Source organism: Lepus europaeus, chromosome 7 (genome assembly GCF_033115175.1).
Source record: "Lepus europaeus isolate LE1 chromosome 7, mLepTim1.pri, whole genome shotgun sequence".
Lineage (NCBI taxonomy): Eukaryota > Metazoa > Chordata > Mammalia > Lagomorpha > Leporidae > Lepus > Lepus europaeus.
Window position 1 is genome coordinate 119,511,969 of NC_084833.1, and position 15,701 is coordinate 119,527,669.

The 15,701-nt window shown below is 46.9% G+C and overlaps 2 protein-coding genes across 3 annotated transcripts in view; one reads left to right on the forward strand and one right to left on the reverse strand.

Moving 5' to 3' along the window:
- Positions 1-2,320: 2,320 nt before the first annotated feature.
- LOC133763986 (cbp/p300-interacting transactivator 1-like) lies at positions 2,321-8,113 on the reverse strand. The gene is given in 4 exon segments (XM_062197653.1): positions 2,321-2,756; positions 2,758-2,781; positions 2,783-2,967; positions 7,850-8,113. Coding segments are annotated over 4 exon segments (909 nt in total).
- TMEM45B (transmembrane protein 45B) overlaps positions 8,068-15,701 on the forward strand; it is a 43,161-nt gene continuing 35,527 nt past the window's right edge. The window contains exon 1 of one of the 2 annotated variants that reach the window (XM_062198464.1): positions 8,068-8,160. The gene's annotated coding sequence lies outside the window, so the exon portion shown is untranslated. Of the gene's footprint in view, positions 8,161-8,335; positions 8,426-15,701 lie in introns of those variants that run through there. The other variant, XM_062198466.1, reaches the window with a different exon arrangement.

A 15,701-nucleotide genomic window follows, 5' to 3' on the forward strand; every position in this document is an offset into this window, starting at 1 on the left:
TTATTTAAAAGAATAGGAAGCTCTCAAAAAGGAAGAAGAAAGTAAACCCAAAGATAGCAGAAGAAAAGAAATAATAAACAGCAGAGAGAAACAAGACATAGAACAAAAATATTAGGGAAAATCAACAAAATTAAAAATTGATTCTTTGAAAAGTTTAATACTGAAAAAGCTGACAAATCTGTAGGTAGATGGAGTAAGAAAGAAAACTCCAATTATTAACACCAGAATTGAAAGTGAGGATATTAATATGGATTCTACAAGAATGATAAGTAATGTAGACAAATATCATGAATAGTTTTGCAACAAATTGGGTAACTGCGATTGTTGGAGTGTTTTGTCTCCTCCACAATTCATGTTGAAACTTAATCTCCACTAAACAATTATTAAAGGTGTGGCTTTAAGTGAGTCATTGGGTTCCACCTCCATGAATGGGATGAGGTGTCTTTTGAAGGGACTTGATGATGGAGTTTGCCCGCTTTCCCCATCCACCCATTCTGCCATGTTAGGACACAAGGGTCTCCCCTCCAGGGGACACAGCAGCAAGGCATCACCTTGGAAGCAGAAGCAGGAGCCCCATCACCAGATACTAAATTTTCCAGGGCCTTGGTGGTAAATTTCCCAGCTTTCAGAACTGCAAAATAGAAATTTCTATTCTTTATAAACTGTCCAGTCCCAGGCTTTTTTATAGCTGCACAAGTGAACTAAGATGATAATCCAGATGAAGTGGACAACGTACCCAACTACCACCTACTAAAACTGCTTCATAAAGAAATAGAATATCTGAATAGACTAGGAGGTTTGCACCAGTAATCAAAAACCTCTCAGTGGATGGCCCAAGTCCTTGGGCCCTGCACCCGCATGGGAGACCAGGAGAAGCACCTGGCTCCTGGTTTCGGATCAGCACGGTGCGCCAGCCACAGTGCACCAGCCTCAGCGGCCATTGGAGGGTGAACAATGGCAAAGGAAGACCTTTCTCTCTGTCTCTCTCTCTCACTGTCCACTCTGCCTGTCAAAAAAAAAAAAAAAAAAAAAAAAAAAAAAAAAAAAAAAAAAAAAAAACCACCTCTCAGTACAGAAAAGCCCTGTAACTAATGGGGCTGAGGGAAGAACATTGTATCCATTCAATAGGGGAAGGACAGTTTCAGAGTACCTGGATCTCACCTCTGCTTCCTACTGATCCTTGCTAATGTGCACCCCTGCTTCCTACTGATCCTTGCTAATGTGCACCCCAGGAGGCAACAGGTGGTGGCTCAAGAACTTAGGTCCCTCCCACCCATGTGGTAGCTCTGGAATGAGTTCTCAGCTCCTGGTTTCAGCCTGGCCCAGTCCTGGCGATTGGATGGCATTCGGGGAGTAAACCAGTAAATGAAAGCCCTCTCCCCCCTCTCTCTTTCTGCCTTTCAATTTAAATGAAAATAAATAAACAAAATTTTTAAAAATTCTTATAACCTCTTAGTTCTGTACAGTCAATTCCCCAAATTGTGGTCACTAGGCAAAGTGACTGGTATATTTAGATTTCTGTGTAACCCATCTTTTTTTTAAAAAAAAATATTTATTTATTTATTTGAAAGTCAGAGTTATACAGAGAGAGGAGAGGCAGAGAGAGAGAGAGAGAGAGAGGTCTTCCATCCACTGGTTCACTCCCCAAATGGCTGCAATGGCCAGAGCTGTGCCAACCTGAAGCCAGGAGCCAGGCGCTTCCTCTGGGTTTCCCACTTGAGTGCAGGGGCCCAAGACTTGGACCATCTTCTACTGCTTTCCCAGGCCATAACAGAGAGCTGGATCAGACTATTGCTGATAACATCCAAGACCCCAGCCTTCCTTTGTCCTCTTGTTAGGCCACTGATCCACAATGGCTCAGCACTAGCTCACATTCATGTCCACATTCCAGTTGGCAGGAGACAGAAAGGGAGGGAACAAGATAGACAAACCCCTTCCCTTTCAGGACACTCCTTGTACATCCCCTGTAACAATTCCACGCCCATCCCGTTGGCCTGAACTTAGTCATATAACCTGTCCTAGCGCAAAGGCAGACGGGGAAAAATAGTAATTATTTGACTATGCTTCTAACTAGTGTTACAATGGCCAAGGGGAGATTGGATAATAAGTAACTCCATGATAGAATCTTCCCATAAAACAATCAGTTATGAGGGAATTTCAAGAAGTTCATGGAAATTTGTATTATGGAAAAAAATGTGCATGAGTTTCAATTTTTTTCACCAAAATAAACATATGGTTTTTTTCTCTTTGCAAGTAACTTTTATTTTTATTTGCAACAGAATTGGTGGCTTTATTCTTCCATCTTTAGGGGCACTTGGCATCAGCAATCAGACGGAAGGTCTGCAGTGAAATCAAACTCATTCTGCCCCCACCACAGCTCCGGAAGCTCATTGGTCCGATCCAGTCCCAGTTCCACCACCAGCGACATCAGCACCTCCTCACCCACTGGGTCAGAATCAATGACAGCAGGGCTCTGGGCACCGGCAGCAGCAGGACAGAGTAACTCCACACCTCCTGCCTGAGCCTCACAGCCCCAGTTTTGGGTCCCTGCCTGCCCAGGTTGGCCCAGAGTGGTGGCAGTCACCCCATGATACCGACTATTCCGTTTCTGCAGCTGCACACTGGCTAGCAGGTGAGGGGTGGGGTGCACACTGAAGGGTGGGGGTTTAGAGGGAGGGGTGGCAGTAGGAGAGCCCATTGGAGATGGAGATCCTGAGGCACCAGTGGGAGCCCCACTGTCCTTGAGGGCCCCTCCCCACTCTGGGATAGTACAAGATGGCCGCTGGCGCCACCTTTCACATCCAGTGCAGGCCTTGACATAGTTGGCATCTCCGAGCCTTGGCAGAAGTTGGAGAAACTGGCCCGAGGTGGTGCTGCCAGCTGGAGTTGTTGTGAGAGAGCCCGAGAGGGTGTTGTGCCTTCCTCTGCCCTGTCCGTCTTCGCTGAGAACGGCCCCTCAGCACTGGGCTGCGGGAGGGCAGCAGGGCAGAGCGAACCTCCTTTCAGCAGCTCAGTGGTGCCCCTAAACGTATCCTTTAATTCTATTTTCCCATGAACTTTTTTTTAAAGATTATTTATTTATTCATTTCTTTGAAAGATAGAGTTACAGTTAGAATGATAGAGAAAAAGGTCTTCCCTCCACTGGTTCATTCCCCAAGTGGCCACAATGGCCAGAGCTGTGCCGATCCAAAGCCAAGAGCCAGGAGCTGCTTCCAGGTCTCCCATGCAGGTACAGGGGCCCAAGCACCTGGGCCATCTTCTACTGCTTTCCTAGGCCATAGCAGGGAGCTGGATCAAAGCAGCTGGAACTAGAACCGGCGCCCATATGGGATGCCGGTTCTGCAGGCAGAGGATTAACTTACTGAGCCACAGCACCCGCCCCCCTCCATGAACTTTCTGAAGTACCTTGACATACTAGCAACATGTACAAAATAAACCATTTCCTAAAAAATTGAAAAGCCATCATGTGTTTAGTAAATTCCACATATAATTAGATCTAATTCTAGACACTAACTTGCTCCATTGTTGTGTTAAAATAGTTTGCTAATAATTATTGGCTATAATATTGTATTATTTTATGGTTTATTTCATAGTTGGCCATTTGGTGATTATTTGGTTGAAGATGTTTGATTTAGGTCATTTTTATAGTTCAGGTAAAAGACAAACTAGTATTTTAAAGACTGGTTTTTCCTAGCACCTGGATATTATAATTTGAGATAATTCTCATAGCTCTAATTTTTTAGTATTAAAAAAAAAAAAACTCTATCCAAAAGTCATCATGCAGTTACGAGGCGACACACTGGTTTTATGATCTTTGTCTTAGAGCAAAAACCTTACTAAAAAGAAAGCCGTAGAGGGAGCTGGGGAATCCACTTCAGAACACTGATGTGGGTAAGCGCGGGGGCGAGGGCAGGTGATGAAGGAAGTTCCTGAGCACCTAATAAATTTCCCATCAGCTTGGGAAACTTCTTCAACACATGACTTCTCCCCAGCACTTGCTCAGAACTGGATTGTAGGGTGAGTCCTTCGTGCCTGTCAACCTGGGAGAGGCTGTTCTCGGTAGCCAGCTCACTCTCACAGCTTCCTCTTTGGTGATGCTAAAAGGTGCCCTCCCAGCTCGGGTGCATTATCCCTCTAAGGTGATGGGCTCCATTATCCTTTTAACAGATGACACTGTCTGGTGACCATTAACCCTGCCTATCAGCTCCTATTCATTCTCTTCTATACAGGAAAGGCCTTATCCTCCTAAGTGCCTCTCTTTGCCTTTATAGAAAAGAAGAGTTCTTTATTTTATCAAAAGAAGCTGCACTGGGGATCTCAAGCCCTTCCACACTGCTAATGTGTGTCCTTGGCCTTAAAAAACCAAATACAATCATCTCTTCCACAAAACTTTTCTGGATTGCCAGTGCCCTCAACAATGGAATGAGCTGAAAATGGAATGAAACTTTAAATTCCAGACCTAGGGTTCTCAACTCTAACTTCCTCCCATCCTGCACAGGTTTAGTGGTGCTTATTAGTAGGGCTGAGATAGCACGTCGGCTCTTGGTCTTCTGATGTCTGTGAGGAATGGTGAGCAGCAGCTACAGATTGTATAAAGATCATAGCTACAGATCTAAAGTGTTTGTAGCAGGTTGGATATTGCAAAGATATCATGGGCTTCTCAGTAGGAAATAGGCTCCTCCCAAGGGCAAGGTCAGCTCTACTGCCAGCACCTAGAACTGTGTGCACCTGTCAGATTTGTTACCGTATGAGACATGGCAGATTGGATGAATGAATGAATGGATGAATGGACTATATAACAAAGTTAGCCATCAACTTTAAACTAGAAAAACTGGATTCTTGTCATGGATGTACCAGTAGTACCTTCCTTTGCTGAGGAGTTGCAGGGCAGGGGACTGGGGTTGTAGCTACTTCCTTTGCCTTTTTTGAGACAGCTTTATTAAAATGTAATTAGCATATATTGCAATTCACACATTTAAAGAGTACAGTATGGAGCCAACAACTGCAATGCTGGCATCCCACATGGGCTCTGGTTTTTATCCTGGCTGCTCCACTTCCAATCCAGCTCTCTGCTTATGCCATAGGAAAGTACTGAATGATGGCCCAAGTACCCGGGCCCCTGCCACCCACGTGGGAGACCCAGAAAAAAACTCCTGGTTCCTACCTTCAGCCTGATCCAGCCCCAGACATTACAGTCATTTGGAGGGGTAAGAGGATGGAAGACCTCTCTCTCTCTCTGTAACTCCACTTTTCAAATGAATCTTTAAAAAAAAATTTTTAAAGAGTACAATCCGGTGGTTCTTAGTACGTTCACAGAGTTGTGCAACCATCACCATCAATTTGGGAGCATTTTTCATTACCCAAGAAGGAAGTTCCATAACCATTAGCAGTCACTCCCTGTTTCTCTTCCACCCCCAGCTATCCTCCCACCCCAAACCCCCAGGCCAGAGCAAATACTTATCTACTTTCTTTCTCTAAAAATTGGCCCATTCTGGACTTCCCTCTGCCTTCTATCTACCTGCAGTTAGTATATAGCCTTTGATCAGCACCCATACCCAACCACCATGCCACTCTATACTATGAGGTCAACTTGTTGAGGTCCCACCAAAGTGAGACCATGCAGTATTTGTCTTTCCCTGCCTGGCGTATTTCATGTAACATAAAGTCCTCCAGGTTCATCCAAATAACAGGATTTTGCTTTTATTTACAGCTGAGCAGCATTCCATTGTGTGTATAGATCACGTTTTTCTTTATCCATTCATCCATCGACGGGCACCTCCGTTGTCTGTCTGTTGCTCATCAGTTGGCTCCACGTCTTTGCTCTTGTGAATAGTGCTCCAATAAATATGTGAGTGCAGGTATCTCCTTGACATACTGATTTCATCTCTTTTTTTTTTTTTAAGATTTATTTATTTATTTGAAAGGCAGAGTTACAGAGAGACAGACAGAGAGAGAGGTCTTCCATCCACTAGTTCACTCCTCAGATGGCTGCAATGACTGATTCGAAGCCAGGAGCCAGGAGCTTCTTCCAGGTCTCCCGTATTGGTGCAGGGGCCCAAGGACTTGGGTCATCTTCTACTGCTTTCCCAGGCCACAGCAGAGAGCTGGATCGGAAGTGGAGCAGCCAGGACTAGAACCAGTGCCCATATGGGATGCCGGCGCCACAAGCGGAGGATTAACCTATTGCGCCACAGAGCCGGCCCCCTCTTTTTTTTTCTTTTTTTTAAAGACATACAAATGACTAACAGGTAAATAAATAAAAAAAAAATGCCCAATATCACTAACCACAGGGAAATGCAAATCAAAACCACAATAAGATATCACTTCACACCTGTTACAGTAGCTATTATATATAAAAAGATAATAAAAGTCGATCTGTATGTAGAGGAAACAGAATGTTTATAGAATGTTGGTAGGAATGTAAATTAGCATAGCCATTATGGAAAACAGCGTGAAGTTTCCTCAAAATATTAAAACTAAGATTACCAACTAATCCAGCAAGCAAGCCTACTACTGGGCATATATTCAAAGGAGATCAGGGACGGCGCTGTGGTAAAGCTGCCACCCACTGTGCTGGCTCTCTGCTCTGGCCCAGGAAAGCAGTAGAGGATGGCCCAAGTGCTTGGGCCCCTGCACCCGCATGGGAGACTGGGAAAATGCACCTGGTTCCTGGCTTTGGATGGGCGCATCTCCAGCCATTGCGGCCATCTGGGGAGTGAACCAATGGAAGGAAGACCTTTCTCTCTGTCTCTCCTTCTCACTGTCTGTAATTCTACCTCTCAAATAAATAAATAAAATATTTTAAAAAAGAAAAGTGTATTCAGATCCTTTGCCCATTTTTTAAATAGGATTTTTTGTTCTCACTATTGAATTGTTCATGTTCCTTATATATTTTGGACATTGACTTTTTTTTATTTTATAAATGTGAATTTACAAAGTGCAACTTTTGTATTGTTGTGGCTCCCCCCCCCAACCTCCCTCCCTCCCGTGGCCCTCCCCTCTCCCTCTCCCATCCCGCCCTTTATCGAGTTTCATTTTTAATTACCTTCATATACTGAAGATCAACTTAGTATATACTAAGCAAGGATTTCAACAGGCTGCATTCACACAACCGCACAAGGTATAGGGTATTGTTTTTAAGTTTCATAGTAAAACACATTAAGGACAGAGATCCTACGTGGGGAGCATGTACCCAGTGACTCCCGTTGTTGATTTAACAATTGGCACTCTTATTTGTGACGTCAGCAATCACCCGAGGCCCTTGCCATGAGCTGTCTAGGCTATGGGAGCCCCTTGAGTTCACCGACTCTGAACTTGTTTAGTCAAGGCCGTATCACAGTGGAGGTTCCTTCCTCCCTTTGGAGAAAGGCGCCTCTCTCCTTGATGGACATTGATTCTTAATCAGGTGCACAATTTGCAAATATTTTCTCCTATACTGTGGGTTATCTCTTCACTCTGTTGTTTCCTTAGTGGTGAGGAAGTTTCTCAGTTTAATGTAATCCCACTTGCCTTTTTTTTTTTTTTTTTTTTTTTTTTTTTTTTTTGCTTTAAGGGTGAAAATAAACCGTTATCTCTTACCATATACAAAAATCAACCCACGATGGATTAAAGGCTTACATGTAAGGTGCTAAGCTATGAAACTACCAGAAAAAACACAGGGGGAAAAGCACATAGCATGGATCTGGGCAACGATTTTGGGGGAGTGGGGTGGATATGGCCTTCCAGGCTACTCTTCCAGTGTGTTCCGTGGTGGTCCTCGCAGCCCAGGAGGGCCTGTGATTGCGCTGGAGGTCACGGTTGGTTTCAGTCCACCTGGTGACCAAGGAACCGTTCTCTCCCTAGGGTGTACCTGGGCCTGGGGCGACTCAGGGGGAGAAAGGGGGGCCAGGGGCTTGGAGCGAAACGCAGGCCGAGCCAGGCAGCGGGAGCAGGCAGGGGCAGGGGAGAGGTAGGGGTGAGGACGGCCTGGGCAGCTGAGGCCGGCTGGGCAGGGCAGGGCGGGGCGCAGCGGGGCGGAGCGGGGCCGGCAGGGCGGCAGCGCCTGCACCTGCTCCTGGGTGACCGCACTGCTGCTTGGCTCCGGTTGCGGACGGTTGAGGACACACACACACATACACACAGCAGGTCAGACGTCCGCGGTGAGCTCCGGGACTCGAGCAGGTGAGGTGCACGGAAGGGGAGGGGTCCCTCTGCGGGGGGACGCCGGTGGGGGAGGGGCGCTCCGACGAGGAGGTGGGGTCAGGTGGAGAGAGGCGGAGTGGACCCGACGGCCCTGGTATCGCGGAAGTCCCTTGGGGTTGGCGAGCGGGCGCGTCCCACGAGCCGGAGTCCCTGGAACTCGCGGGTGTCCCCGACCAGTCGGATCGAGGCGCTGTCCGGTGGGCAGCAGGAGTGAAGCCCGAGGCCTCCATCCCACCTGCCCGCGGTAATGGCTGGTCTCTGAGATCGCGGGTCCTTGTCAGCTTGCCCACCTGGGCCCCCGCGGTCCCCTCCTGGGGGCGCCCACCGCAAACAGGAGAACCAGATTCTTTGCTGGAATCTAAGAACCCGAAGCGACTGAGAAAGTCCCTCGAAGTCCCGATGGAGCTCCTGTCGCAGAGCGCTGGGTGGAGAGCGCTGCGGGAGCCGAGGGTGAGGTGGGCAGCGGGACCCGAGGTTTGCGTCCGCGCCGGCGTCTGGGTGCAGAGAAACGCGCCTGGGAGCTGGGTCTGGCCCTAGACCGAAGCCTTGCGTTGCATCCAGCGAAACCTACGCTTGATTAAATAGAAATCGTTTTTTTAAATGTAGGAGAGACCACCCTTCCGGGAAACCGCGGAAAGGGCCATTTCCTTCACATTCCTTCTCCCGGGCCGGGTCCCTGGGGTCTGGCTTCTCGCGGGCGCGGCGTCCCACCCGCACCATACACTCCTGCGTCCCACCCGCAGGGCTGTGCCTGTCGCAAAGTGCGTGGCCTTCTCTCTACAGGGAGAGCCGCTGCGGGTTCCCTGTAGTTTTACACTCACTTTGACAGGTGGTGTGCTTCATAGTTCGTCAGAAGCGCGTACTTTTCTTCCAGCCGGCTGTGTGCGCCACGCTCGCTCTGACCCGGGTTTGGTGCGGGGAGAAGCTGTGTGCGGGGAGAAGCAGAAGGAAAACCCTTAGGAGCCGGTGCCCCCCGGGGCGAGCGCCGCTTTAGACTTGGTTCCTGACTGCTGAGTTTCTTGGCGTGGTGATGATCTGGGCACCTTCCGTTCCTAGAGTTTCTGGGAACGATATGGGATTCCACCATGGTTTTATCGAATCCAGAACTCTCTGTTTTACGAGTAGGGGTGGCCGGAGACAGGTAGCAGGTAAGGCATTCTCTCTGGTTGTTCATTACTTGTTCTGGCGGAGCTAAGCCTTCAGTTTTCTCCATATCAAAGAGCTGTGATTTTTTTTTTTTTCTGCTTCTTCCGTGGAAATTGGAAACAGGACCTCTGATTACCCCTCCCCAAACCATGAGTGTCCTTGTATTCAGCCCCCTGGTGGCTGGTGGTTGCTAGGGGGGAGGCTGAGCTACTGACCCTCACTTTGGGCACCAGTTCAGTCCACCATAGGCCCCTGGGTTAGGGGGTCTGGCTTATGCTCATCAAGTGGCATTTTGAGGCAGGCAGGGCTTGGCAAAGGCAGGGGAGGAGGGTATAAAGGGAAAAGGAGACTTATTTTCTCCTCACCATCTTCAAGATAACATCAACTGCTGGGTTTTGTTATTCAAAGTACAGATGCTACCTCTGTTGGCATAAGCAAAGGATTGACTGGTTTCCTCAATGGCACTTCCTTGTTGAAATGGGGTAGGGCAATTTGACCCTGGGCAGAGGCCACTCCCCTAGTCAAAGTCCCTGCTGTTGCAAAACTTTTATTGTGGGTAAGGGAGTTGAAGTCACTTGGGTGTCATCATATGTGGACACGTTTGCTAGCTCTATCTGCCCCTATAGACAGGTCATAAAACAAACACAGGACTATTCCCAAGATCAGACCGTATTGAAAATGAACAAATAGAAGCCAGATAAGTGCCATGGTATCCACACTTCACTGCTCTTCCACCCTCCCTCCCTTAACTTTCCCTGGGACTAGAAACAAGCAGAGAGGGAATTTGAATTTTAGCGGCTCTGTTTCCTTCACCTGCTCTCTTATTAAGCATGAAATGGCTACAAGGTGTCCTAGTCAAGAGATCGATCAGTCTCCTGTGAGTGATGCAGAATTCAGCGGAATCTATCACCACACATCCCTCCCCTCCACGGCCCCTGCAGTCCCATTGCCAGTTCTAAGCCATCATCTAGCCTGCTGGTCATCAGATCATCACAAGACTTTGCCGACCACAAAGTGATACCTTGTGATAATAGTGTCCCTGTTTCACACAGGGGAGACCGGCGCCCAGGGCTCAGGGAGCCGGCATGGCAAGACCTCTCCAGGTGGCCTTGCAGCTGCTGCTCCCCTCATGGGGGGGATGCTGGGCAGCGGGGGGTTCAAAGACAACTGTCCACCCTGGGAAATGGAGCCATTGCTGCAGCCTGGCCTGAACATGCCTGGATATTCTTGGGAGACCCTACCAGGATCTCAGTGCCAGGCTCCTTGATTTTTATTTTTATTATTTTATTTTTTTTTTTTGCAAATCTCCCTCAAGTGTATTATTTTGGTGACTAAAATGAGGGCCTGTGTACATTTTTTTAATTATTAATTTTGTCAAGTAGTTGTTTTTATTTCTTGATGAAATAGGGGGCACCAGGATCAAATTAGCAAAATCCTCAGATAATAGGTGACTATTAGGTGTGCAGTTATGGCTTCTTGTAATGACGGAAGTGGTTGTAGTGATTGGATATGTGTTTGGTCTTGCTTCTGGTAGTGCATTTTTTAAATAAACTTAAAAATAAAGGGCTGGGCATTTATCACTGGTGAAGACATCCGTTACGATGCCTACCTATGTTAACGGTTAAGACATCCGTTAAGATGCCTATGTTCCACATCACAGGACTGGGGTTCAACTCCCAGGCCCTCTCAACACTCCAGCTTATGCCAATGCAGAGCCTGGAGGGTGATGGCTCAAGTGATTGGGTTCCTGCCACCCACATTGGGGATCTGGGGTTGAATTCCAGCTCCTGGCTTCTGCCTGGTCCAGTCTTAGCTGTTGCAAACATTAGAGAGTAGACCAGCAAATGAGAGTCTCACACTCTCTCTTTCTCAATCCTCACATAAACAAGCATATTTAAATAAGATAAAAACGGAAATGAGGAAACTGAAACATTGTGGATCTGGTGCAGGACTGCCCAGCTCTCAGAGAGCAGGGCCAGGACTCAAACCAGAATTTTTTCCAGAACTCCATAGCTCCCTCCAACATATTTTTGTACATTTAATTTTGCAGTAGGGGATTGTGATGCCATTTCCTGGACATGTATTTAATATATCCTCTGTTTTAAAACTCTTAGAACCTAAAATTTAGAAACACTCTTGTTTGGCATATTTTGTCCACCTTTGTTCATTCAGTGTGTTCACAACAAATATTTTAAGGCTGGAGATAGCTTACAGGCTACCAAGTCCAATCTTGTAATATTAAAAAAAAAAAAACTGGGCTCAGGAAAAATTAAGGAAGTTCCCCATGTTATCAGCAGATCTACTTCATTGAATTGCTGCTAAGTTCTAGCCCCCACAATGCTCAGACTGTTGCTCTTCCTGGCGCGTGGTGCCTTGGGAATTTCTTAAACATACAAATCAAGTGACTTATTGTGAAATGTGCTATTGCTTTGAGGTCTGTGACAGCCAACAGTAGTGTCCCTGAATCCTGGGCTCAAAAACAAGTGTTCCCCAACTTACAATGGGGTCATGCCCCAATAAACACATTGTACACTGAAAATACCAGCAGCCAAAAACGCAATTAATACGCCCAACCTACCAAACATCCTAGCTTAGGAACACAGCATACAGTACAGGGTGAGCTGTCTCCTGCTGTGACCAGGAGGCTGGCTGGGAGCTATGCTCTCTGGCGCTGCTCGGCATCACAAAACAGGATGGGGCCACTGAGTGTGGCCTGGGCAAAGACCCAATTTCAAAACTCCAAGTGCAGTTTCTATTGAGTGTGATCTGCTTTCACACCACTGTAAAGTTGAAGTCAAACCATCATTTGGGACCAGTGTAGTAACAGATCCATCTTTTCTAACTGTATTCTGCTTTCCATCAGAGGAAGCGCTGTATTTGGCTGGACCACTATGTCATTATATGTAGGCACTCAGTATAATGTGCTCAATATAAGGGTACCTCAAAAAGTTAATGGAAAATGGAATTAAAAGATGAGAAGCTTTTTTAATTTTTAAATTTATTTTATTAATTTGAGAGGAAGAGAAACAGAGACAAACAGATACACACATAGAGTGCTCCCATCCTCTGGCTTACCCTCCAAATGCCTACAACAGCCAGGGTTGAGCCAGGCTGATGCCAGGAGCCAGGAGCTCAATCCAGGACTGCCATGTAGGTGGCAGGGACACAGTATTAGAGCCATCTCTGCTGCTCCCAGGGTGTGCACTAACAGGAAACTGGAACCAGGAGAGAAGTGGGGCTCAAACCCAGAAACTCTGATATGCAACATGAGTGCCCCAAACAGCATATAACTTGTGGGTCAAATGCCCACCCCAGGAAGTTTATTTTGGTGAAAAAAAAATTTCAAATACATAAGTAGTTTTATCATAATATGTATTTTCCATAAACTATTTTTTAAAGATTTATTTTGTTTATTTGAAAGGAGGCATTAAAGAGAGAGAGAGAGAGATCAATCTTCTATCCGTTGATTCACTTCCCAAATGGCCCCAAAGGTTGGAGCTGTGCTAGGCTGAAGCTAGGAGCCAGGAGTTTCTTCCAGGTCTCCCACGTGGGTGCAGGGGCTCAAGCACTGGGCCCATCTTCCACTGCTCTCCCAGGTGCATTAACAGAGAGCTGGATCAGAAGTGGAGCAGCTGAGGCTCAAACTGGCACCCGTTTAGGGTGCCAGCATTGCAGGTGGCAGCTTTACCCACTATGCCACAATGCCAACCCCTCCCACGAACTTGTTTCAAGGCCCCTCATATATGCCCAATGAATGTTTGAACAAGGATGCGATGACATGAGCATTTCATTCAGGTGCAGGTAGCAGCAGTGCCTTAAGCAAGGAAGCAGCGTGTTTTTCTCAGACGAGTAGAGACTGGGGGTGGGGAGTCCAAGGCTGGGAAAGCAGTTCCCGACCATTGCTGTCTGGCTCTCAGTTCTCTGTGCTTCTGCAGAAGGAAGTGCGGAAGGCATGCACCAGCTGAGTCGATTCTGTTTCATGATAAATAATAATAATAGCTTTCAGGGGTTGGCGCTGTGGCCTAGCAGGTAAAGCCACCACCTGCAGTGCCAGCACCCATATGGGCATTGGTTCGAGTCCTGGCTGCTCCACTTCTGATCCAGCTCTCTGCTATGGCCTGGGAAAGCACCTGGTGGGAGACCTGGAAGGGGCTCCTGGTTCCTGGCTGTGGACGGGCACAGCTCTGACCGTTGTAGCCAATTGGGGAGTGAACCAGCGGATGGAAGACCACCCCCCCCTCTCTCTCTGCCTCTCCTTCTTTCTCTGTGGAACTATGACTTTCAAGTAAATAAATAAGTCTTTAAAAACACAATAGCTTTCCTGGATATTGCACCCAGTAGACTTCTTACATCGTATTGGCCAGAACTACACGCACGTCGCATGGCCAATGCCAGCTGCCAGAGGAGCCTGAGAAAACCTAATGTTACGGTTGAACACATTGTGAATGCAACAAAAGAGGACTTTCACTCATAAGGGAGGAGGAGAAGGGGACACGCTTGGCAGCTCTCAGTGCCTGCCATGGCAGGTTTTGTGAGTCTTGGATTTTGTTGTACCAAAAACTATAGTGCGATGAGTCCAGGGGAACCTTCTTTTGATTGTAGAATCTGGGTCCCACCTGGGGAAATGCTGACCACAGCTGGTCCTCCTTGGATTCCACGTTGATGGATTCAATCAGCCACAGATTGCAAATGTTCAGGGGAAAAAAACAGCACCCATATGAAAAATATACAGGGTTTTCTTCCCTAGTCATTATTCCCTGAACAGTATGATGTCAGTTCACATAGCATTTACACTGTGGTAGGGATTTCATTTTAAATGAGGAAGTCCACAGGCCATGATCCAATTCTATGCCATTTTACATAAAGGACCGATGTATCTGTGGATTTGGGTGTCGGTGGGGGAGGGGTCCTGGAAACAGCATCCTGTGGAGACCAAGGAATGATGGCATGGGTCTAGGACGGGTCTACACATCTGGACTGCAGACTGGGACTCCAGAGAATCTGAATGCACTTGGCTGTAGGATGACATTTTGAGACACAGTGGACTTGGAGGAGATAGGGAGAGGCACTTTCATTTTCTTTGCTTTAAAAAAAACCCAAACGTTTATTTAGTTAGTTATTTACTTGAGAAACAGAGAGATGAGGACAGAAACGGAGGGAGATTTCCCGTGTGCTTGTTGACTCTAGAAATGCCTACAGTGGTTGGGCCAGAGACAAAGACAGGAGTTAGGAACACAGTCCAGGTTTCCCACGTGGATGACAGGTACCCAATTGCTTGAGCCATCACTGCTGCCCACCCCCCAGCCCCAGGGTCCGTATTAGCAAGAAGCTGCAGCCAGAGCCAGGAATCCAACCCCAGTGTCAACTGAGAGCCAGGAATCCAACCCCAGTGTCAACTGATAGGCCAAATATCCACCCCCTTCATTTTCTTTTTCCGCTTGAGTCTCCACCTTTCTTTTGTTATTTTCCACTTTGGTCAAAGTAAATCAATGCATTATCAGAAGTCATTAGTTCTAGACGGTTTCTACTGAGTTGCCTCCTTTCTTTCAATGCTTTGGTCGGTGTGTTAGTTCCTCCCATATCCCTAAACGCCATGCTGGTAGGAGCATTTCTTTCTTGTAGTTCTGGATAACATCTACTGATGTCTTACCTTGGAGGCTGAGATTAGCAGGTTTACACCTCATCATTCCCCTTCGCACTCACTTCCCCTTCCTGATAGCTCCATGCCCGTCTGGATATGTCAGTGGCAGTGTTTGCATTGTTGTGACTGTGTAAATATTATGCCCGTCCCAGGCGAGGGGCTGATCCTGATCTTTACCCTGCCTTTCTTCATCAACTTTTTTTTTTCTTTCCCCCTGGAGTGAACAGTTGCTACTGTTCACTCTATTTCCTTTTATTGCTTTTTTTTTTTTTTTGAGAGTTCATCATCAATTCTTCTTCAAACTTTGACAAAATGATAAAGTTCCTCCCTGTAGAGTTAAAACATCAAGTTGCTCATCCGTATGGAACATTCCTGCTCATTCCCATTCTCTGAGGCCGGATAGTCTCTGGGACTTGGTATACGAGGACTGCACCCCTCCCTGCCACCCTGGGAACTGCACTGGATTCCTGTTTCTTGGATCCCATTCTTCTGTACTCCTTGGTTTTGCTGGAGCATAGCTTCCTGAGAAAGGGTACGTGGAAACAGACATATTGAGTCTGAAAGCTCACGGTTCCCCAAGTGCTACAAATTGCTTTGAGTTGTTCAGTGGAGAATTAAAGCCATCAACCTGAAGCATTTGGGGATAATTTTCTACAGAGTTCTTTAGGAAAAAACGCTGAACATCCATGTCCCCAGTATGTTTTAATTTCATTTCCCATTCTAAATACATGTT